Source organism: Oryzias latipes, chromosome 21, assembly GCF_002234675.1.
Source record: "Oryzias latipes chromosome 21, ASM223467v1".
In the NCBI taxonomy this organism is placed as follows: Eukaryota; Metazoa; Chordata; class Actinopteri; order Beloniformes; family Adrianichthyidae; genus Oryzias; species Oryzias latipes.
In genome coordinates, this window is record NC_019879.2 from 24,966,610 (window position 1) to 24,990,979 (window position 24,370).

At 41.0% G+C, this 24,370-nt stretch overlaps 1 protein-coding gene across 5 annotated transcripts in view; it reads right to left on the reverse strand.

Moving 5' to 3' along the window:
* Window positions 1-554: 554 nt before the first annotated feature.
* The window catches only part of LOC101173666 (nectin-1), a 33,616-nt gene continuing 9,800 nt past the window's right edge, over window positions 555-24,370 (reverse strand). The window contains exons 5-11 of one of the 5 annotated variants that reach the window (XR_910911.3): window positions 15,429-15,580; window positions 14,081-14,186; window positions 13,916-13,991; window positions 13,720-13,770; window positions 4,608-4,780; window positions 3,358-3,464; window positions 555-1,551 (exon numbers count right to left, since the gene is read on the reverse strand). Coding sequence is in view for 4 of the 5 variants with exons in the window: in XM_011489878.3 (XP_011488180.1) it covers window positions 3,452-3,464; window positions 4,608-4,780; window positions 13,720-13,770; window positions 13,916-13,991; window positions 14,081-14,186; window positions 15,429-15,580 (571 nt within the window). In the remaining variant the exon portion in view is untranslated. Of the gene's footprint in view, window positions 3,465-4,607; window positions 4,781-8,629; window positions 11,301-12,558; window positions 12,614-13,719; window positions 13,771-13,915; window positions 13,992-14,080; window positions 14,187-15,428; window positions 15,581-24,370 lie in introns of those variants that run through there. The other 4 variants (XM_011489878.3, XM_011489879.3, XM_023950809.1 and 1 more) reach the window with 4 other exon arrangements.

The following is a 24,370-nucleotide window of genomic DNA, read 5'->3' on the forward strand; positions in this document are numbered from 1 at the left end:
ACCCTACATTTCTGAATTTCTTCACATTTCCATTCCCTCCCGATCTCTCCGCTCCACTTCCTCTCTCCAACTCCATGTCCCACCTGCCCGTCTTGTCACAATGGGGGGCAGAGCTTTCAGTCGCTCCTCCCCCCCAGCTATGGAATTCTCTTCCTCCAAATCTACGCAATACCAACTTGCTGCCCCTATTCATATCCAACTCAAGACTCATCTCTTCAAACAATCATACAGTTAATCCATTCAGTTAAAACAACCTCAATTGTCTGTTTTTCTTTCCTGTTTTTATGTCTTTATGTTCACTCATGTTTTACTCTGATAATTTCTTATTGATGGTTTATTGTTTTCTTATTTTTAACCTTGTACAGCGACCTTGGGTGACCTGAAAGGCGCTTGAAATAAAATCTATTATTATTATTATATGTTTTTAAACTCCTTTGCGTCTTCTTTTCTGGGGGGAATTTTATCAAGATGCCAGTTCATTACAGCATTCAAATATCCACCCCCATAAAAGCTGTGCATTGGGATATTTTTGTAAGAGTGTATTCATTTTTTTCTTCCAGCATTAAATAAATTGTACTGTTGTTTGTTTGATTATTGGAGGCATATGTATTAATTAAAATAAAATAGGTCAAAATTCACTACGAATATAATCCATCTCCCATTTTTGCCAATTAAATACTCAAGAGTGCGGCCTTTAAATCTGCCCTGTAAAATAATTACCCCTGCTGACCTGTTGCTACCATAAGAAAACCATTTATTTTTACCCATCTCCAAAACTCTCTATCTGCTTCAGAAGAGTGTGTCTCTTGAATGAAAGAAAAGTCTGAATTTTTATTTGGGCAATATAAAAAAACATTTTCTTTTCAGCTGGTCTCTTTGGCATTCACAGGTAGAACAGAGAATGACATGAACTATATAGAACAAGAAAAATGAGAAAATAAACTTAGGAACTTCCTGGTTTTGTCCAGGAACCGCTGTACATATTCAGTATTTTGAGTCTGTTTCATGCGGTCATACTGACCTTTACAAACATAGTTCAGCTTAACTCAGTAATATTTTCTTGCTGTTCACAAAAGCCCTGTTTCCAATGAAGTAGGCTTTTTCTCCTTTGTTCCTGGTTGCCTCCACTGCTGGCCATAGGCGGCTGCGAGGTTCTTTTTCATGAGATCTTCCTGCAGATGGAGATGATGATCCAGTTGGAAGTAATTATTAGATCTTTTCCAAAGGAGATCTCTGGCCGATCTGGACAGGAACCTGATGATTAGGGGCCGGGGACATTGATTGGTTTCCATTCCCATTGGGCTTTTCAACTTGGTGTGCGTTGTCGATTGCTGAGACTGCAGAATCTTTAGTTGGTAACATCTCTCTAACGATTTCTTGGACCCTTAATTTGACGTCCTCTGAATGCTTTTCAGGGACACGGGACAGGCGTAGAGTCACTCTCCTGCTGTAGCGGTCTTCATCATTCGTTTAGGTTTCCATCTCTCCAACATTCTTCTCCAGCTCTTTACATTGCTTTTTCTCATTTAGTTTTTTAAAGTTCATTACCTCCTGAAAAAAATCAAACAACTTTTTCAAATTGAATCGGTGAATTCAATAAGGGCTCATGTCCAAGAAGTTTGTTTATCCAGGAAATGATTTTATTTGCATAGCTTAAAGAGAGTGTAGCGTCCCTTTGATGATTAATACTTTACCCGGATTTAGCACCAGTTCATAGCTTACAAATGCTATAATATGAAGCACCTCATTTTTATGATTTCAGAGGACTAGCAAACTAAAGTCTCTGGACTTGGGCCCTTCTTGAATTAAACATTAAACTGCCATATTGAATAACTAGTGCTGCCATCTATGAAAGCAAAACCCATGCAAGGTAATTTCTTCAGTATCTGCTTTGATAATGTGAGCCGAGGTTTTCTTTTGATTTCTTCATCCTTTTTGGTTTAGGATTAACGTGCTAGTTTGAAGAATCTTCACGGCACAACTTATGTTTTTGGTTTTCAGGCAAAAGGTCGACGGGAAAAAAAAACAGTTCGTGCTGCAAATTCCAAGTTTTAAAAACTCACAGAGGTGGAAGTACACCTTGACCATTGTCATAAAACTGCATTTGCTACCCGACCAGGGTTGTTCTAATTTAACGTGCTTAGTTTGGGGTTGTGTAACACACCTAGTGCATTTCAAAGATAAATGGATTTAATGCTAGCTGACTTGCAGTGGACAACATGCTTGGTTTATCTGGATGACATCATAGTGTTTGGGTGGTCTTTCCAGGAACGCTTGGCCCACCTTGAGGGAGTCTTGGATAAACTGAAGCAGGCTAACCTCAAAGTTAAACCTTCTAAGTGTGACCTGTTTTCTACTCAAGTGCAATATCTGAGCCATGCCATATCCTCTAACGGAGTGATGCCTGATCGCTCTAAGGTGGAGTCGGTTTGGTGTTGGCCGGTGCCCAGTAATGTGGCGGAAGTGCAGAGTTTTCTAGGTTTGGCATCATACTATAGGCAGTTTGATCGAGGTTTTGCTGATATTGAGAGGACGTTGCATGAACTTGTTGCATGATTGTTGTCGGATTCTCCAGAGTTGCAGAAGTATACCCCCTTGTGGCACCAACTGCAAGAGCAGAAGTCTAGGTTGGTGAGAATACCCCCTGATAATTCTGATGCTCCTGCTTGTGTTAGGCTGTTCTGCCCAAGTCCATGGTGCCTCAGGTTCTTAGACAGCTTCATAATGTTTCCACTGGAGGTTATTTGGGAGTTCAGAAATTGCAAGCCAAAGTGAAGGATAGATTCTATTGGCCTGGCTAGTTCCATGATGTGAAGACTTGGGTGAGAGAAGGTTTTGATTGTGCTTCCCGCAAAGCACATGGGAAACAGCCTTGTGCAACTATGCAAACTCTTGTTCCATCTAGACCGTTTGAGCGGGTTCATGATCAGTGATTATTTTTCCAAATGGACAGAAGCCTTCCCACTACCAAACAAGGAAGCTCTGTCGAAAGTGAAGGTGTTGACAGAAGACTGTGTTTGCCACTTTGGGGCTCCTTGCAGTATTCCTTCTGATCAAGGTTGTAATTTTGAGTCTACGCTCTTTAAAGAACTATGCAATCTTTTGAACATTCGTAAATCTAGGACTTCGCCTTACCCCCCTCAGTTGGTTGAGCGGTTTAATTGTATGTTACTGTCAATGATTTTTGTGGAAGACAATCAGCTGAACTGGGACACACTTTTACCCTAAGTGATGCTTGCGTATCGCAGCGGTGTTCATGCTAGCATCTCCTTCATGTCATACAGAGTTATGTTTGGGCAGGAGTCAGGACATTGTGTTGCCAGTAGACATAATGTTGAATATTGGTGAACATGAGACCTTTTCATCTGCAGATGAGTATGTATCGCGACAACAGGAGACCTTGTCCTCTGTGGTGGATGCTGTTAAGGGGGAGGGTGCCGCTCACTGCCGGTTAGGGCTGCCGGCTGTGAAGATAGACAGAGAGGAGGATTTATTTTAATGCGAGGAGGGGAGGCTCGCTGCTCCTGTAGAAAGAATAGGGCTGGGAGTACGAGTGAGTGGTTGCCACTGCTCCACCCACATTATTGACTGTGGACGCTGCTAAGGCTTCTACAAAGCTGATCATTCCGCTGCCGGCACAGCCGAGCCCCGGGGAGTCGGACGGCGCTGGAGCTCAGAACCTGGGGGTGGGGTAGGGGTCGTGTCGGCTGCACGAGCTAAGTTTCACCTACAGCTCAGACATTTTAAATTATAATTTGGTGGGGTTTTGGTATCTTGTTGTTAATAATAAAGTATATTTTTGTAACGAAGTCAAATCTTGCGTGGTCCTTGCAGCTTGACTGACAGGTTTTTAATAAACATACATGCGGTCGCAGACGCCATCTTGGCCCCCAGCAACCGTTCCAGAGCTCTTTTCTTTTCGTTCCTCAACAACGTAACAGAGCCACAACGCTTAAAAAACAAAACAGACCAGAAAAAAAATAACAAATAGGCAAATACATTTGTATGAATTTAAATAATTACACATTTCATTTCATTGTGTTTTTTCCATCGACATGGTTCTTACAATAAAGGTCGCATCCGGGACGTCTGGTTGTTTACTTTTTTTCTTCCAACTTTATTTAAAATGAAATGAGACAGTTAAGCGTTTGGAAAAAGGACACACATGGAGGCCCAGATTTAAAAAGAATTAACATCATTAAGACAAAATTACAAACCAATAAATAAATAATAAAACAAGGGAAAGAATTGAGCATTGCCAGATATTTAAATTGTAATGTCAAAATAAATTAAGTTTTCAGCGTTTTTAAAATGTATTTGGGGGATTTTACTTATGATGACGCTGTCAAAAGTACTTGGACTTTATGACAGGGGGATTTTGGTACCACCCATATCCAGTTTGGTAGAGGAGTACAAGCGTGCCAAGGTCAGGTTGGAGATGACACTGCAAGATACCTGTGACTCACCTGTTGCCCAAGCAGCCCCCAATCTGGGTACAGGAAGGAAGTGGGCCCAAAAGGCAGCAACTGATCAGGCCAAGGCAGCACTCAGACACAAAGGCATTGTGGGATCCGTGCAGGAGGAGAGGAGTAGTCATGATCTCTCACCTAGCACACCTTCCTGGAGAAAGCCCAACCCAGCTGAGAGGCACAGACGGGTGGTCCAAGAGATACGCCGGGAAGAAGAGGCAGGAAGGTGCGCTCAAGCCGTGGCACAGGCAAAACAAGGTCAGTAGATGGTGTGGAAGGGAGTGGAGAAGAGGAAGCTCTCCTGGAAAGACCTGTGGGAGATGGAGGCGTTTATAATTAGGGCTACCTATGATGCCTTACCTTCTCCTGCAAAACCTAAGCCAGTGTCATGGCTTAGGTTTTGACCACATGCTCTTTATGTCAAAGCCCAGCAACATTAAAGCACATCTTGGTAAGATGCAAGATCATCTTCAGTCAAGGCCGTCACACATGGCGACACAACCTGGTGCTAAAGTGTCTTGCAATAGTGCTGCAAATACAGATGACAAGCTTGAACGCCCTTCCTCAATCCTCATCTCATTTGCAGCAAACACCTTTTGTCTGAGAGGGCCAAGCCACCTTCAACACCACCAATACGGCTGTCATTGGACAGCTGGGTAGAGCACGGGACTGGAAAACGCTGGCGGACTTAGACAAAAAACTCTGCTTTCCACGGGAGGTTGCATCTACCAACCTTGGACCAGACCTCGTACTGTGGTCATCCACGCTCAAAATCGCGTACATCATAGAGCTCACAGGACCCTGGGAGAGAGGGGAGGCCTATGAACGGAAGATGCTGAGGTACGCCGAACTTGCAGCAGACTCCAAAGAGCAAGGATTGAGTGTGAAGGTATGTCCAGTGGAAGTAGGCTGCAGGGGTTTTGTGGCCACCTCATCACCCAGGCTACTCAAGGAGATGGGAGTGCGAGGGAAGGCTGGCGATTAAAGACCTCTCCCAGGCTGAGAAGGGGATTCAGTGGCTGTGAATCAAGGAGAAGGACCTGACCTGGGCCTCCGAAAGTCTGCTGACTGATGGAGGGGGGGGCTGGGACGCTGGGATTCACTGCTGAACCCTCTGGAGGTGTCGTGGGCCTATCAGCTAAACACTGAAAAAAGAGGGCGCCCACTTGAAAACCCAAAAGATGTCACCATTCATTTGCCTGCCACAGTGTCATTGGTGCCTTAGTATTTACTTGGCGATAATAACATCTAGTCCTATATAACAGACATGATGGAAGACAACCATGAAGAAAATTATGCTTAAAATTGCATTCCTGGGTATTCCTTTATTGAAATTGTTGTGATTTAAGAGCAGACGACAAAATGCCGTTGGAAAAAGCTTGTAGCTGTCACATAGGGGTAGGTAAGAGCTGCATGCTCCGCTCCATTCTGATGCATCCTTTTGTAGACGACTAGATAATTCTGCTATTGCTCGCCATTTTTTTTGCACCCATAATGCTGGGTTGGGGGGCGTGAGAGGCTGTAAGCTAGTGGGAGAGCGTGTAAACCAATGGGTTATGGGAAGGACAGGCTAACTCTGCGCCAAAGACCCCCAGAAATGCTTTAAAATATATCAAAAGATGGTGTAAGTGGGGTTTATAAGGTTTTAATAGCTTTCAGATTTTGATCCCTTAATGGGTTAAGAATAATTTTTAAATTCCGCTGATGAAAACACTGAGAAAAACCTTAGCGTTTGAATATTTACAGATCTTTTACCAGTCTTTCTGTTCTGCAGCAGTACGAACTATTTTACAAAATAATTCCAAAGTTTCTTTCCCAGTCGTTTTGAATTGTAAATAAAGATTTCCTTTAACTCCTGAATATTTGGTTAGAAAAATTGAGATTAGAATAAATTTATTTTAGACTCGAACTCCAATCAGTCATTGAATACAAGCAGAAAAAACACAATACAAACACAATACAATCAAAGATGCAGTTCATAGAGCACAAAAGATAAAAAGTCGTAAGAAACTTCATTAAATAGGAAGAAACAGTAGTACTGCACACATAAAAAAATGACCATAAAAAATAAATATAAATAAAAGGATCAAAAACACTCTGTAAGTTGTCTAAAAAGACAGATGGAAAGCACAATATAACTTGTGGAAAAGGCTTTTTTGTTGTTGTTGAAATATTTGACCTAAATGTATCTTGAAGAAATCAACTTGCAATATGAAAGACAAAGAAGTGCTTGGAACAAGATTGTTTGCGAAAATTTTTTTTTTTTTTTTTTTTTAACTTGTCCTGTCCAACAGCTAGGCAAACAGATGAGAGCTGAGGGCCTCTTGTGTTGTACATATTTTATTCTAACAAGAGGGGTTATTCATCTTCAGACAAACCAAAGGTATGTCTGAATAAACCCCTTTTGTAATTGAGGCCAAACTTTATTAATTTCAATCATGTTTGAAAATCTTTGGTGTTGGACCGGACGGAAAAGGAAAGAGGGGAACAAGAGAGAGGGACGTTAGAGAGAGGGGGGGGTAGGAGGGTGATAATAGGAGGGGAAGGGGGGTAAGACCATGAAGCAGCATAGAGCAGACAGGTTTACTGGTTGTTTATCGTTACGGTACGGTTCAAATGTAGTACAAAAAGGGCGGGGCCTGTTCACACACACTCAAATATTATCAACACACCTGCTAGCCGCAGAAATGTCCACATGTCAGCATGCACACAAAACAGATAGTGTTCACGAACGCATACCTATGCCTTTAAACCAACTAGTGTGAAATCTTTCATTCATTCAATCATGCAAACTATTAGTGCAAAGGTGAGCTAACACCTGTGCTCAGGTGAGTGTTTATGTTCTTCTAAAATGGATGGTGGAATGTGAAAAGAAGGAGGAGGAGCGCCCAGCCACCCCCACACCCATACCCCCGCCGCAGCAGCAGCGGCAGCCGGAATTCCCCCAGCGCCACACGGGAACAGGCAGGGAACAACCGCCCCCCGGGCGACCAAGACCGCCACCCAGGCCAGGGCCAGCAGGACCGCCGCGAGACCCCCAGAGCCAGAGAGCAGGGAGGCGCAGAGGGAAAGAGAGCGCCGCCCCAGCCCAGCCAGGAAAGCAGCCCCCCGCCGCGCCGGAAGAGCCCAACGCAGGGCCCCACCGGAGAGGGACGCCCACAGCCCCAGACGAGCACCCCACCACCACCCAGGAGTTCCGGGCATCCCCCCGCCCCGACCCCAGGTACGAGCCAGGACCCCCCAAGGGAGACCCGCTCCGCACTCCAGGCAGCCACCCACCCGGCCCACGGTTGGTCCAGGTAGGAGCAAGGCAGGGGCCCGCCGCCCCCGCCCAGGAGGGGGGAACCCCGGGGAAAAAAGGGCGGCCCATAAGGGATGTTATAAATATGGCCCGACCAGGCTCGGCCATGTTGGAAGTTTGGCGGGGCCCAGCGCCCAGGGGCAAGGACCAGGACCCACCCCCCAGGGACACGAACACCCCCGGCTCAGGTGTAATATGAACCCCCCCACCGCGCGGAGAGAGCACCGCCGGGCCCAGGGAGCCGGCACCCAAGGGACACGGCCGCCATCGCCAAGAGGCCCGCACCCCCCACCAGGGACGGGGTAGGGGACAGATGGACCCAGGTCCCACCTTCCTTGTAAAATGTGTGTGCGTGTATGGGTGTTTGAGAGGGTGTTTGTGTGCATGTGTTTATGTTTGAATGTATATATTGAAGGGGGAGGGGTGTGTGTGCTAAGGGGGGTGCAGTTAAAATTGGCGAGTAGGGCACTAAGGGGACATCTCCTGATTACTCACAGTGATGTCCCCTCACCCTCCACACCAAGGGGCCCTAAATGTCTAAGGTGCGGTTAAAATTGGCGGGTAGGGTGCCAGGAGGACATCTGCTGCTTGCTTGCAGTGATGTCCAAGCACCCCCCCTACCAAGGACCCTACGTGTCTAAGGTGCAAATAAAACAGAAAGAGGGGGGGCCCACTCCATACGGCAACCATAGGAGGGGAGGGTTTGCGAAAAAATTAAACATGAAACCAGAATTTGTCTGTATGATGACATGTCCACAATAAGTGAGTTCCAGTTTTAGGCAACAGAAGCATCTGGTTTCAGAAATCTCTAGATTCTGTGAGAAATAAAAAATAACGGGGTAATATCTAATCAACACTGTAGAAGAAATTCACAAAACTTTATTTACATTGACAATTTTTTCCAAACTCAAGCTTTCATACAGGCAAAGGTGAAAATGCATGACAAAACAATTTTCATGTTGATGTTGCAATACTGTGTTTTTGCACACAAATCTATTCACTTTAGAATAGATCTGAGCCCATGAATGGACAAGCCAGAAGTAGCAGCACTTCTGTGACAATGTTACCCATGACCTTTAGCGGCAGATGAACTATCAACACTGTGATGTGCTTAACAAAAACAAAAAGAAGCAAACAAAAGAGGAAATTGTTCAGTTTTCTCATCATTTCTAGATTAAAAAGTTGAAATAATCACACAAAAAATATGAATAAATACAGAAAAACTTAATGTTATCAAACCCCCCCTCTCCTTTTTTGAATCTATGAATTAGCTAATCCTTTGTGTTGGCCACAGAACCCCACAGATCCTACCTGTTGGTTCAGCAGCTGAACAGGATGAGCTAAAAAAAGAGAGACAAAAAGTGGTCTGTCCCTGGATCCAACAGATCCAAGGTTAAATAAACACCCTCCGGATAGACTCAGACTGGTCGGTAAATCCTTGGTTGTTTAACAGTGAAACTTAGGTTAGATATTCCAAAACACAGCTGTCATTGACGAAATGGAAAACACAAAAGACCTTTATATTTTTGCTCTGAAATGACCTCATCCTAACAAGGACTTTGCTTATTTTGGCCACATGCATTCTTATGGTTTTGACAGGTTTTATGTAACCCTGGAGGACCCAAGAACAATTTTCTTTTTGACTTTTTTTGTGTGTTTATTTATTCATTTTGGGTAGAACCTATTCACAGCAGCAATAAATTACTTTTTTTTTAACAAAAAAAAAACAGAGGCCAAATTTGTTCCTGTGGTTTCTCCAGGGGTAGAATTCTTCAGAGATCAGAGGAGACAGGCACCAATTTCTGTTAGGGTCCAGTTAAATAGTGAAACTATCTCTGTTAGAGAGTTGTTATCTATGTGTTTCTGTGAGGAGGAAGCTTGAGGAGGACAGAGAATATCCATTTTAAAAAATGGGTTCAGACTTGTTTGATCAAATGAAGCCCAGTTCGAGAGAGCAACTATTTAAGCTCCTGTATTTTGTATTTTCCATTGATATTTCAAAGAATTCCAACGTTTTTCAAACTAGTTTTTTTTTTTATAATAAGGGTTTTAGGAATCAGAATTAATTAAAGAAAATATTATGAGGTGCATTTATGTCCATACCTGCACGATGTTGGTCAGAGCACAACTAAATGAGAAATGGAATGAGCTGCTAAATGACACTAGGAATATTACTTAGATTAATAATAATAAAAATGTCAGTGTGCACCACTGAACCCGGTCCGAAGGCCTCAACTAATCAGGTATGGATATCACAGGTCTGATTCACATTTTTGATTTGGGAAAGATTTTACGTCGGATGCCGTTTCCGACAACCCTCTGTATTATCCGGGCTTGGGACCGGCACGGTGAGGCTACGGCTTGGGCCTCCTCGTGGCTACATTGTTATTAATACGCTAATAATACATAAATAACTAGTTCTCATCTATTCTATCATTCTTGGTTCCTTCATGTTTAGTTCTAGATTTCGTGTTCAGAACTTTAAGTTCTTGGATTTTTATTTCATATTCATTGTTTATTTACCTTTAATCTTCTGTCTATCATCTCCCTCCTCTGTTATTTTGGGTTCCCCACACAACACTTTCTCTCAGTATCATTACTGCTCAACACAGTCTTAGTTTAAAAATCTAAACCAAGAGGATATTTCTGTTGTGTAGCTGGAAGACAACAGAGACCAGTGTAATATAAACACATTTATGACAGCTGTGTGCTGACCGACCTCTGCAGCCTCCGAGCAGCACCAGGACTATTTCTACATTATTAAATTACAAAGGAGTGTATCTGAGTGCAAGAGGGATGGAAGGGGGGGTGGGGGATTGCTTAAACTGAAAATTAGGTTTAAAATAGCTAGTGGGACTCTGAGACAGGCAGACAAAGAAAAAAACTGTGAAGCTAATCTTTCACAGACTTCAGTGGACTGCTGGTTTTCTCTCAGCATATTAGGAGCTTCTTTTTGCAAAAGCTTTGAGGTAATAAGGTTCAAGTATGTTAGGTAGAATCGTTGGTACAGTGGATGAGGCAAATACAATGAATCATACAATATCAATAGAAATTGCTTTGTGTTTTGCTAAATTGTTTCAATTTGGTTAGAAAAATCAAAAAGGTACAAACAGTAAACCCAAAATAGAAATAAATAAGTGCAGCAAGTTGACAAAATATGTTTTTCAAATATAAAACTGATTCTAAAAATGTTTTAGAGATCCAGTGTTGTTATTTTAATGCCGTGTAACTTTTCTGTAGGTGTGAAGTCAAAGATTGTTTACCCCAGACTCCATTTTCACTGAAAACACTGTCAGATCCTCCTCTCTCCTTGACTCCTCTGCTCTTTGCTTTATCAGCTCCTGTCAATGTCTTTCAGAGTAAAAGCTGCTTCTGAAGCGTCTTGTTTCTCTCTGATCGTATTGTGCGTCCATGAGGACAGACACAAATGTAACTTTAGTGTCTCTCTACAGTTTAAAACCAAATTCCACATTTGCACCTGATGGACATCAAAGGCCGGAGGATCCTTCTGCCACGGCTTCAGCAGGACTCTAAAGCAGAAAAACATCAGAGCAATCGTGAGGTAAACCAGCAGAGACCATCATTAAACTTCATGAAATAATAATTCACAGAGAAAGAATGTTTACATAAAAATGCTTACATCAAAGGAAGAAAAGGATTTTCTAAAAAAGTGTCTCAACTTTGATTTCATCATTTAATTGTAGACAATATGAATATGCAGATTTTATAAAGTCAGTCGTGCCACAGTTTATGCTGTGCTGACAGTAGAAACTGAGGTTGAATGTTTTCATCTGCAGATCTATTTCTGACTATTGGTTTCCTTTTGAAAACACCAGAGTAAAGCACTAAGTTTAACCGCATCATGCTTTAATTTGCAACCATTAAATTCAGGACTGCTGCAGAAATTTAGCATCACTTTAAAAGTTAAAAAAGAAAAATATTTTAAAATCTAAAAGAAGAATAAATTGAGACATGCTGGTTAAAAGTAGGACTGCAGGATACGAGGAAAAGTCATGCGATACATGAACAAATAGCAAAACAACTAAATACATCATTTCATTTCACTGCAACAGTTTAATGTAAATAAGAGTCAAAATAACTTAATTATACTTCAAATGATACTCGACTACATGAGGCGAACATCTAACAAAAAGGCTCCATCTGATTGGACAAATACATAAATGGATTTATTTGATTCATTAAATACTTCAAACTGCTATAAGATTGTTTTAACACATTTAAAGTACCGGTAAACATTTATTGCAATTTTCACCATCTTTTGAGATATGATGCCGCGATAACAATGAATTTGTGATTGATTGTGCAGACCAAGTTAAAAGTAAAAACTTTTTTAAAAATTTCTTCCAGTGAAAGGATCCTAGTCTCTTTCGTGGCTCTCTCCTCTTTTCCAGTTGGTGACTAGAACCCAAATTACTTTAACGAAGGAGAAAACCGAGCTTCCCTTCACTTTCATACTTTCAGATTCTTCTATTAGTTTAGGGTTTTATAAGGTGTCTGCAGGTCTGGTTTGCAACAGTCTTTTTTCTTGAATCCTTTGTTTTTTTCAGTTTAAAAGCTTACATAAATTAACAAACCTTTATCTGCTTCAGATTAAGGGTCTCTGTTTATTTGAGGATGAGCCAAAGTAAAGGAAGTAAATCACATAAGTGCTTTTTAGAGGAAAAAAATTGACCACAGGGGGGAAACTCAAGAGGCAGAACAACAAAAAAAGGCTGTAAACGTGCCAAAGAGGGTAAAAGTGCTTTCGTAAGAGGTACTGGCACTTACTGCTACAGTGGGGGAAAAAAGCTTTATTCAGTCACTCAGATGGAAAGCTGTCCAACTGAAAAGATGAGAGAAGTCTGAAAAGTTCAGCAAAGAAACACTTCTACTCCAACCCAGGGGAGGGGTCAATGCGGAGAAAAAGTTTTACACACCTACGTGCGTGAAAACTAAAAAGACTTTTACTATAATGCCACGTCACACAACCACTATGTACATTTTGCACATATTGCACGGATATAAATTGGTCATACGTAAATATATGTGGTAAAAGTGAGACGTTTTGGTCTTTACGTGAAATTTTCACAAATGTATCACGAATGAACCACGTTAAAACCACAGAAGAAGTACGAATGAACTCCACAGAGAACGTGCAAACCAGCGTTTGACTGAATTTTTTTCATTTTGACATTCAGAGCACTGAGCAGAAATCACATTACGTCAGCGTGCCCCATCCATCCTTTTATTTTCTGAACCTGCTGAATACCTTTTGTGGTCACGCGGCTGCTGGAGCCTATCCCAGTTACTGCAAGGTGAAGGTGAGGTGCACCCCAGACAGGTCAACAGTCTGTCACAGAGCCACACAATCACACCCACATCCACACCTAAGGGACAATTTAGAATCATCAATCAACCTAAGTTTAACACATTTTTTGGACTGTGGGAGGAAAGCGGCCCCCTTGGAGAAAACCCCCAAATACATGGGGAGAACATGCAAACGACAACACCACCATGCAGCTCCTGGTCATCTGACCTTCTCCCTGCAATTATTTGTCAGTCTGAAAGTTCTCTTTGCTGCCGACTGTACTTTCTCCTGCTATACTACGCCTCCTTCTAGATGTCAATATTCCACTGAAATCTTTTACACGCCACAACCAAATATTACTTTCAGTACAAGATATTACTTTTTACCCAGAATGCCATTCACAAAGTCGCCCTCTGGTACCTCACTGATCTCCATGTCCCTGAACCAGCCTCCATTCCTTAGATCCCCCTCATCTGTCCATCTCACTGCTCCATCTGCCTCTGTCACAGGGAGCATTCAGCTGCTCTGCTCCTCTTCATTGGAATTCACCACAAGTCTCTCAGTCTCGCTGCGTTTCATTCAAGTAACCAAAACATGCAGCACAGCCTTATATCTGTTTATTGATTCCTTTTGTTTCTTACCTCTTCTTCCTGCTGTCCAGATGACGACCTGGTTCGCAAGGGTTTTGCTTCCTGTTTGGCAGCATAAGAAATTGATTACTTCTTTAGTTTGTAATGATTTGCGTTCTTTGTCTATTTATTGCCTGTTTCATTTATTTGCCTGAGATGAAATTTAGTTTCCAAGAAATCTGATTATTATTACTATTATTATTATTACCGGTCTTTCCTCAACATCTGCTTCTGGATGTTCTCTTCTCCAAACTTGCCTCATCTCACCGCAAAGATCGTAAAACCTTTTTAAATTATTACATGAAAAAAATCGTTTTTATTCAGTTTGTGAATTTTTCAATTCAACTTATAAAGTAACTGAAGGACTTGATACCTTTGAAGTTTTCCAGTTCTATGACAATACACCCCTATAATCGCGAGAATCAGGAGAATCAGGAGAGTGCTGAAGACAGCAATGATGATGGGACCTGTGCATTTTCCTGTAACAAAACAAGATACAGAAAAAGAGTCAGCAGAAATGTTAATAAAACTGTTTTACCATGCAATTGAATGTGTTGTCTCTCATGAGCAGTAGTGCTTAGTTTGATCCAGTCAAACTTTCATCTATTATATAATTCAGATTTGAAAGTAAAAAATGATCACAAATAAATACTTTTATTTTAGAAAGTACATCAAAGGAAACTTAATAAGAACGTTTTCACTTTTTTTGAACAAATAAATTCAATAATTTACTGGTAAATATGTTTTCTAAGACAGAAAATTCACATTGAAGCTTAAGGAATAAAAATGTTTAAATAGAAAACAAAAGAAACTTATTTTTGACTGTGTCTGTTATATAAATTATAAATCGGAGTAACATATTGTTCTATCAGTCTGGTATTACTAAGAAATAAAGACTGGGGTGTAACAAATACTCGATTAATCGAATTTTATTCCTGTGATCCAAACAGATCGATCTGTTTGAAGCAAGTTGTTAATCAAATTGACCTATGCCATTATAAAATAGGTTTAAAATGAAATGAAGAGATATTGGACAATACCACTTGGATTGAGGTACAGTAGGTTTATTTTACTATAACATAACGACGGCGAGTGGATCACAGCGAACAACACACATGTGATGACAGCATGATCAGTCCATCATTCCAGTCCAATGTATGAGAACACTTTAGATTGAGATGCTAGAATGTTCCCTTTGGATTATTTGGATGTGGAAAAACGGTGGGCTAATCTTTAGGAAACTAAAATGTGACTGGATTTGACATTCATTCTTGTTTACTTGTTTGTTTGGACACATATTTAATTTACACTCCATTAACTTGCAAGAAACACAAGGAATCTGGAAAACCTCACCTACACTTTTTAGTATCAGGTTTTTATTTCTGAATCCCATTGGTTTTGGTTCTGGCTAAAGATGGATCGTTCCAAAAGTGAATCCTATTGGCAACCACAAAATTTTGCCACGAATCGTTATTAAAATGAATCGTTACAGCCTTTATAAAGGTCTGCGATGAATTCACACATTTAGGGTTAAAGAAAGTTCAGTGACACACAGAGTCCACAAATAGTCTTTTGTCTGTCGCCTCTTTCTTTTCTTAAAGCACAAATCAAATGAAGTCTTTAGGAGCACTACCAGCATGCCTCAAGACCTCAAGAGTCTTGTTTTATTCTGTAACCACAGTCTACATATAAACTACAGATGAACTCACAGCAGACTTCACCTGAAGAGAAATGCACAAAGAGGTATGCCTGTTTGCTTCCGTATGGATTTCTGGTCTCACACTGATAAAGGCCGGACAAGTCATTGCTCTGGCTTGAAAACTGCAGCGTTGTACCCACAACTTTAACTGATGGAGGCAGAGGCTGGCCAGACCTGAAAGAGACAAATTCCATTACAAAGTGTCGATTCGACTTTCTGCTGGTCAGAACATTTCTCAGACATGCAAAAAAGGCAGTTCAGCTTCTCTGCGTAGTTTCATATTTCACTGTCACAGGTGTTTTTAAACTTGAAACAAAACAGAGTCCAGTGGAAAAGAATATACACAACATGTGATGGAAAGTGTGTCTTGAGTTGTTTCTTTATTTACATAAAACAACAATTGGTCAACTTTCCAACACCTCCAACCTCATTCTGCTGCTTCAGGACTCTTTACATTCCCAGAGGTCAAATAGGCTCTTTATTAAGGGTCCCTGAAGAGAAAATTCTTAAAAAGGTTTCACATTCTCTCCTGATTTCAGCTGCTTTTTCCCACAACATTCTGTAAAGCTGACATTGTGCCCAACAGCAACAAAATTCCACACTCATCTAAATGGATTTCTTCTGAATCACTTGAGTCAGCTAAGGGTTGAGGCTCTTGAGGACCGGGGTTAGCCACTCCTGATTAGTCTACGGTATCTTTCTACATTGAAAACCATAAGATTTCACAAACTGGAATGCCTGAAATTATAACTGGTCTTGAATCTGTTTTGATGGCTTTGTGTCGTGCGTTTGGTTTCTCTGTTGTGGCAGACAGAAGTGTCTCCTGGTCATTGACTGTAAATGAGAACTGGACCGAGCTAGTGCGACGTCACTCACAGAAAATGGCTTCTGGTTGCAACCAAGTGAAGTCAATACAGTCCTTTTTTTTTAGCAATATTGACGACGCCATCTTGGAACTTGACTAACTAGCTCTCATTGACTTTATAAAAGAACTGGCCTGAGAGAGTGTGAAGTCACCGATAGAAAACGCCAGAGTCAATTCAGTCTCCATACCTCCTGATACGAACGCCGCCATTTGGAGCCACACAACAACAGTAGGAACTGATTGGTCTGAGATGTTTTTATTCAATGTTTCTATGACAATTACTGTTGCCTATCAAAAGTAAGCTTGTTGGAAGTCCACACCCCTTCAACTGGGCTTGGGAGAATTTGTCTATGGAACAATTTGAACGTTCGAAGTGGGGGCCAGCAGGCACCACATGCTTTTACTGAGGTATCTGATTGGTCAGTTTATAACTTGAATAAAAATAATTAATATAAATAAATTTATAAATAAATATAATATATACATTTATATGAATTTATTATAAATATATAATAAAAATATAAAGAAAAATTTTTTTTTTTTAAATTGGAGTAGCAAGACCATGTAGTAGAACAACAAAGGTTATTCTGACATATATGACTGAGTAACAGATGTTTATTTCTCAAAAGAAGTCAATGGGATTTCAGCTTTTTGGAGTTGGCGGGTAATTACTATTTGGAATGAGAGGGGGGAGTTTAGGGGAAACTGAAGAATTACAGTCATTGACTGTGTGATCTAAAAGTAGACTGACAAAAACAATTCTCTGAAATAATGACATGAAATGTGTTTACTATCTGACTGAATCACTTCGTCCATCTATTACTTACCAACCGCAGAGTATTCTTAGTTCCTACCTTTTCTTCTTGTTTGAAATGTTTTGCAGCATTGGTCAGACAGTAGGCTGGATCCAGAATGCAGTTACTGTTAAATCTGCCCCAAAACCACAATAGGAAGTCAACAACTGCCAGTTTTTTAGGTTTCTGGACCACACAGAGAAAAGAGGAAGAGAAAGCGTGGATAGTAAAGAAGAGGGAAAGTGTACAGAAAAACAAAAACATAAAATGAGCAAAGGTAAAGAGTCTGGGTGTCATCCTTGGCCGTAGATTATCCTTTCAATGTCACATCAAAAGCTTTACTCGGTCTGTCTACTTTCATTTACCGTACTATTAATAGTCTCCGCCCCTCCCTCACCGTCCACTCCGCTTCCTTCTTGGTTCACAGTCTGGTCAATTTTCGCCTTGACTATTTCAATGCCCTGCTCTCTGGTTTTCCCGAAAAAAATCGGAATAAACTTCAATTGACCGCATCCTCACCAGAACATCACTCCTGTTCTCCAGCAGCTGCACTGACTTCTGGTAATTTCCAGGATTCAAATCAAACTTCTTCTCTACACCTTCAAAGCCCTCCATAACCTGCTGCTTCTCATCTTCCTAATCTCCTCCATGTTGACTCTTACTCTCACCGTTCTTCTCTTCAGCTTTCCATCCCTGCAGCTGCTCGGCTCCCCAACTCTGGAACTCTCTCCCCCCTGTGACGTATGCGAGTTGTTTGTTATCGCGAGACACACACTAGGAGGCGGTGTTGTACATGTGGCTGAAGTGCATGGTGAATGGCGAGTCTGTGATAATTAAAGCCTGTTCAAACATCGGAGGTCGTCCTGACTCATCAATATTACATGGTGTCAGAAAAAAAGAATTCGGAAAGAAGAGGAAATGGCGCAGTTTCAACCACCACCGAATCTAAGTTTGCAAGGAAACTTGGCAGAAAACTGGAGAAACTGGAGTCAGCGTTTTGAGCTCTTCTGTACCGCCAGCGGCATCGCGGAAAAGTCCGAGAAGGTGCAATGTGCAACTTTTCTTCACGTCGCGGGAGATGAAGCGGTAAAAGTATACAATACTTTTGAATTTGGAGACGACGAGAAAGACAAAATTGAAGTGCTGAAAAAGAAGTTTAAGGACTATTGTGAACCTAGAAAAAACTTAACTTACATACGGCACATGTTCTTCACAAGAGCGGAGAAACAGGAAGAAACCATTGATGCATATGTCACAGATTTAAGAAACAAAGCCAAGGACTGTGAATTCAAAGATTTACACGATTCCCTGGTATGTGACAGAATTGTGTGTGGCATTACGAATGACCAAGTGAGAGGCAGATTACTCAGAGAGGCAGATCTGACACTTGAAAAGGCCATTAATATTTGCCGTGCCAGTGAAATAACGACCAGCCAGGTGAAAGCTCTCACTGAAGAGGCAGAAGTGAGTAGACTGATGACAAAAGAAAATAAAGGAACATTCAAACCTGTGAAAGCAGAGTTCAAAGAAATAAACTGCAATAGATGTGGACTCAAGCATGCAGTAAAAAAATGTCCTGCATTTGGACAATCATGCAATTTGTGCAAGAAAAAGAATCATTTTGCTAAAATGTGCAGATCACAAGTTCAAAGGAAGCAGCAAGGAAAGAGAGTGCATACAGTGGAGCAGAGAGAAAGTGAAAATGACATGTTTCTGGGAGCAGTAAACACAGAGGAAAAAGTCATTTCTGTAATGGATTCTGGAGATACAAACAATGAGATTTGGACAGAAAACTTCAAGATCAACAAAAAACTGGTGTCATGTAAGCTGGACACAGGAGCAGATTGTAATGTTATGTCTGTGAAAACTCTCACTGCACTTGAAGCTGCAGGTTCATTGAAAGCAAGTCAAACAAAACTAGTTCCCTGTTTTGGTCACAAGGTGACAGCAATAGGCAAGAAACAACTGATCTGTGAGTACAAAGGAAAAAAGCACAAGATTGAGTTTGAAATCACTCAGGAAGATGTGAGCACTATAATTGGAGGAACTACATGCTTAAAAATAGGCTTACTTCAGAGAGTATATGCAGTTGGAAAAGAACAAGAAATTCTCAAAGACTATAATGATTTGTTTGATGGTCTTGGTTGTTTGCCAGGTCAGCATCACATCCAAATAGACCCCTCAGTCTCACCAGTCGTACACGCACCCAGAAGGATTCCTGTAGCCCTGAGAGACAGAGTGGTCAAAGAACTGCAGAGAATGGAAAACATGGGAGTTATTATAAGACAGACAGAGGCAACAGAGTGGGTTAACAGCATGGTGACTGTAGTTACACCCAAGAAAATTCGGATATGCATGGATCCAAAAGACTTGAACAGAGCAATTAAACGAGAACATTATCCATTGCTCACTGTGGAAGAAGTTGTGTCTCGTATGCCAAACGCCAAATACTTCTCTGTGTTAGACGCTAACCAAGGATTTTGGCAGATCAAGCTGGATGATGAAAGCTCAAGGCTCTGTACATTTAACACACCCATCGGTCGTTACAGGTTTCTACGGCTACCTTTTGGCATCTCATCAGCACCTGAAGTGTTCCAGAGAGCGGCAGCACAAATGATTGAGGATCTGGATGGCGTTGTGAACATCATAGACGATTTGCTAGTATGGGGCGACTCGAAAGAGGAACACGATGACAGACTGAGAAAGCTGCTGGACAGAGCAAGACAATACAACCTGAAACTGAACAGAAACATATGTTTCATCAGAACTAATGAAATCAAATATATTGGACACACACTCACAGATAAAGGACTGAAACCAGATAAAGAAAAAGTAAGAGCAGTGACAGAGCTACCCCCACCTCAGGACAAACAAGAATTACAGAGGTTTTTAGGAATGGTCCAGTACTTGGCCAAATTCATACCAAACCTGTCAGACATCAGTGCACCATTGAGACAGCTGCTTGACGGAGACATAGAGTGGCACTGGGAAGAAGCACAGAAAACGAGCTTTGAAAATCTTAAACAGCTCGTCACCAAGGCTCCAACTCTGAAGTTTTATGATGTCAACAAGCCAGCGACACTCTCGGTTGATGCAAGTTCACAAGGCTTGGGAGCAGTTTTACTGCAAGATGGACTACCTGTAGCCTATGGGTCACGAGCACTAACAGATTGTCAGCAAAGATATGCTCAGATAGAAAAAGAGCTGCTAGCAATTGTGTATGGCTGTGAGAAGTTTCACCAGTACGTTTATGGAAAAGACATTCAGGTTGAAAGTGATCACAAGCCACTGGAGAGCATCTTTAAGAAATCTCTGCACCAAGCACCCATGAGATTACAGAGAATGCTCCTGAGATTGCAAAGATATAGCCTAAAAGTGACATACAAACCCGGCAAAGAACTCCATATTGCAGACACACTGAGCAGAGCATTCTTAAGAGAAAAAGAGGAAGATTTGATGGGAAAAGAGCTGGAGGTAAACACGATTACACCTCAACTACCAATGTCAGAGGAAAAGCTGAATAAGTTTAAGAAAGCTACAGCAGAAGATCCAGAACTACAACATCTAAAAGAGAGAGTTCAGAGAGGATGGCCAAAAGAGCGGCATGCTGTTCACAAAGACATTCAGCCATATTGGACATTCAAGGAAGAGATCACATACACAGCTGGACTGATGTTCAAGGGATCAAAGCTCATAGTACCACAAAGGTTGAGACAAGAAATGCTTGAAAAAATTCACGAATCACACTTGGGAATGGTCAAGTGCAAAGAAAGAGCCAGAGACATTTTATATTGGCCAAACATGTCCAAACACATTGAAGAGACAGTGTCAAAGTGTGCAGTCTGTAACGAGAACAAGAACAGTAATCCAAGAGAACCATTACTATCACACCCAGTACCAGACAGACCATGGGAGAAAGTAGGCACAGACTTATTTCACTACAAAGGAGCAGAGTTTGTGTTATGTGTGGACTACTTTTCTAAATTTCCAGAGATCATGAAACTGAAAGACACTACCAGTCACAGTGTCATAGTGGCTCTGAAATCAATATTTGCCAGGCACGGGATACCTGATGTTGTGATTTCAGATAATGGACCTCAGTATGACAGTGCTGAGTTCAAGGACTTTGCTGAAAGCTGGGAATTCAGGCATGTCACATCTAGTCCCACACATGCCCAGTCCAATGGTCAGTCAGAACGAACAGTACAAACAATCAAAAATTTGCTCAAGAAATCAGAAAATGGAAAAGGAGATCCCTATATTTCACTCCTGGAGTTTCGCAATACACCACTGGAAAGTGTAGGCTTATCCCAGGCGCAGTTGCTAATGGGACGAAGACTCAAAGGAAAGTTACCAACTTCCACTTCTCTACTCACTCCAAAGGGATCAGCTCAAGCACAGAAACACCTAAGAGGAAGACAGGAGAAGCAAAAGCTTTACTTCGACAGACAGACAAGAAATCTTCCAGACTTGCATTCGGGTGAGAATGTAAGGATGCAGAGAGGAACAACATGGCAGCCTGCAGTGGTTCTCCACAAGCATGAGCAACCACGTTCATTTGTGGTTCGTACACCTGATGGAAGACTTTACAGAAGAAACAGGAAACATCTGAGGAGAACGGAGGAGAAAACCTTTCCACCAGCAGAGGGACAGAGTATGAATGAGGAAAACAACAACAATGATGAGAGTCAACATACTGAGCAACCCAATGACAATGAACAGACTGTCGATGCTCATGACAATGAGACTCCTAACCAATCTATCTTTTATAGAACCAGATCTGGCAGACAAGTGAGATTACCTGCTAGATACAGAGAGTAAATTTCAGTTACTTAGCATTCTAAGGAAATGTTGTTATGGGTTGGGATGTTATATTTTTTTAGTATAATACAAATGTTTTATTTGTTTCATTACTTGTTAAAAAGGGGGATGTGACGTATGCGAGTTGTTTGTTATCGCGAGACACACACTAGGAGGCGGTGTTGTACATGTGGCTGAAGTGCATGGTGAATGGCGAGTCTGTGATAATTAAAGCCTGTTCAAACATCGGAGGTCGTCCTGACTCATCAATATTACACCCCCTGAACATTGACTCCTTTTCCATTTCTAAATCCAGATTCAAAACCTGTTTAAATTTGCTTTTCCAAATCACAATTTTCCTTCATCTGTTTTCTGATTTCCCTTAGATGTGAATTTATTCCTTGTGTTTTTAACATTTTTTCGAAGTGATTTCATTGTGTTTTACTTTTGAATCAGTACAATGTCCTTGAGTGTTTTGAAAATCGCTCTTAAATAAAATGCACTATTATTATTATTATTATAATTAAATAGGGCTGGGCGATATTGGATTTTTTATATCCCGATATAGTTTTTTATATCAGGCGATAACGATATATATGATAATTTAAACCAAACATCTATATTTGTCAACTTTAAACATAACAGATGTACTTAAGAAACACGATGCAATTGTTTTCCCCCCAGATAACTAAGAAAATGCACTTATATTACAAACTAAACAGAAAATTAAAGCAAAAGCTTTCAAGTTTCAAAGATAACAGAAATAAAACAGAATGCTATAGTGTTTTATCAGTTCCATTTAAAAACAAAGCATTAGATGACAAATGATTAGTTAACAGTGTTTTCTGTTTTAGAAGAAACCTGGGGGGTATTCCAGGAAGCAGGTTATGCTAGCTCCCACGGTAAGTTTGAGGCTAAGGAAGTTGATAACCTCAGTTTTCGGTTCCAGAAATGGAGGTATGTTTCAGGGTACGTCAAGTTGCCATAGCAACTCATGCTCTGAACATAACCTGGTCGGGAGCAGGTTTAGTTGAAGGTTAGTTTGTTTACAGAGAGGGGAAGCAGCATGCCGTGTCCATTTGAAGATGATTTAGTGGATGAAGAAGTTCAGATAATACTTTTTCCACCATGAGAGGGTGATAAGACCACATATGGATGTTGGAAAATTAAACTTTTTTACTTTGATCTAACTTAGTTATTTGCTTCAGTTAAGATAAATCATTTGTTTTTTTAAGTCAGCTTAAAAATAACACGTAGCTTTCAGACAGTTATTTTACTTTCATTCAAATTAATTCAATTAAGTAGGTGTAACGTTGGTCCTGCTGTTAGATCGGCACCGCAAGGAATTGTGGGATACCATTTCCTTTGCCAGTCTGGACGGATTTGGGTTTAAGTGTGGGTTTTTGACCAAATGTGTTTAGTTGTTTGGCTGTTTTACTGTGTTTTGCTGAGTTATTTTCTCCTACTGTGCCTATGTCTCTGCACCATGAGTAAGAGTGAAGGAGAGGATGATTAGTTTATATAGCACCCCTACCGAGCATTTCTGTAATGATAGTGACGGATAATTCTTTAATGAATTTATGCGCAACGTGCATTTTTTACCGTCCTGTTTATTATTATAAAAATGAGCATATCTGCCGGCTCATACTTAGACATATGAGAGATCAAGAAATATAATTATTTAAGATGGAAAAAATATTAAATGAATTGGAGTAATATGACATTTAGTTAGATAATACATAAATTTGAGTTGTATAAACAATTATTGAGTTTTATAGACGTAAGAAATTAGGTTGATTAAATTTAACTCAATTATTTGTTACTAATAGAAGTATTTCATTTAAGGTAGCAAAATTGGATAAGTTATATATACATACGTCACAAGGAAAATGGAAATAAGATCAGAAACTTGTGCAGATACTTTGTCTGTTCTCCTACTACAAGCAGAAACTCTTTCTTTTGCGGATGCTGCCGTGTTACTTTTTTGATGGACGTATAATGTTCCTACGCCGTCTTCAAAATCTCAGACTCCGTCTCACTAAAGTATTGCGCTCCGAAGGACCCCGAGAACATCCGGCAACCCGAGAACATCCAGTACCCACACCGGTTCTCCGCGCGTTTCCATGGTGACTCCGGAAATCGGCGATCTATTGAAAATGTCTATATGTACCTTCTGTGCACGAGCATTAACCCAGGGTTACTAAGTCGAGCATAATTACGCCAACTCATATCCGGTCTTTTGGAACCGACATACCCAGAGTAAGCAAGTTCAGGCAGATTTCAGCCAGAGTCCAGGCTTAAAGTCAGGTTAGTTTAAACATGCTTCCTGGAATACCCCCCTGCTGTAGGAGTCAGAGCTCTGTCTCCGCCCTCTGGTCTCCAGAGTTCTACAACTCCCAGCAACCCCAGCGCACACTTCCTGGATGCCACACCTGACTCTCATTCACTTAATTAATCACAGCAAATTAAAGCCCTGCAGCGAAGTATTGTTTGTGTCACTCTGCC